Source organism: Eimeria mitis, genomic scaffold (genome assembly GCF_000499745.2).
Source record: "Eimeria mitis Houghton genomic scaffold, Emh_scaff4022, whole genome shotgun sequence".
NCBI classification, from domain to species: domain Eukaryota; phylum Apicomplexa; class Conoidasida; order Eucoccidiorida; family Eimeriidae; genus Eimeria; species Eimeria mitis.
The window spans coordinates 1,081-1,844 of record NW_013572356.1 but is presented as its reverse complement, the minus strand read 5'-3'; the positions used below and the strand labels follow the sequence as shown (position 1 = coordinate 1,844).

The following is a 764-nucleotide window of genomic DNA, read 5'->3' as shown; positions in this document are numbered from 1 at the left end:
CAAATGCAGGCTAATACAGAAAGAGAAACAAAAGAAGCAGCAGCTGCTGCAGCAAAAGAAGCAGCAGAAGAAATAAATACAGGGTGTGCAGCAGCAGCAGCAGCTGCTGCTGCTGCTGCTGCTGCTGCGACACCTGAACTCACACCAGAAGAGCAGCAAGAAGATGATCGCACGGCTGATGATGCTGCTGCAGTGCAGGGAGCAGAAACAGAAGAAGAAGCAGATGCAGAAGCTGCTGCTGCTGCTGCTGCAGCTGCTGCTGCTGCTGCGTCTCTTTGTCTCCCGCCTGGTGGCCCATCGGGGGGAGGAATAACAGCAGCAGCAGAAGCAGCAGCAGCAAGAGCAGCAGCAGAAGCAACAAGAACAGCAACAGCAGCAGCTGTTGCAGCTGCAGCAGCACTTGCAGCAGAGGGAGCATTTCTTGAGGGAGCAGAAGCAGCAGCAGCAACCGCAGCTGCTGCTAATCCAACAGTGAGCAGCAGCAGCAGCAGCAGCAGCAGCAGCAGCAGCAGCAGCAACCTGCAGGCAGCACTGGAAAGAGAAATTGTTATCGACGGAGAAACAGAAATCGATGATCTTATTGTTGCAGCTCACGTCGCACAGGTCTGCTGCTGCTGCTGCTGCTGCTGTTGCTGCTGTTGCTGTTGCTGCTGCTGCTTCTGTTGCTGCTGCTGCTGTTGCTGCTGATGCTCCTACTCCTGGTGTTGCTTCTGCTGCTGCTGGTGATGCCGCTTCTGCTGTTGCTGCTGATACTGCTGTTGCTT

General features: G+C 55.0%; 1 protein-coding gene across 1 annotated transcript in view; it reads left to right on the top strand.

Annotated features, from left to right (window-relative positions):
• EMH_0071640 (uncharacterized protein) overlaps positions 1–764 on the top strand; it is a gene marked incomplete at both ends in the record, with an annotated part of 1,764 nt that overhangs the window by 177 nt on the left and 823 nt on the right. Inside the window, one exon of the mRNA XM_013499127.1 lies at positions 3–603. Coding sequence (XP_013354581.1) covers positions 3–603 — 601 coding nt within the window. The remainder of the gene's footprint in view (positions 1–2; positions 604–764) is intronic.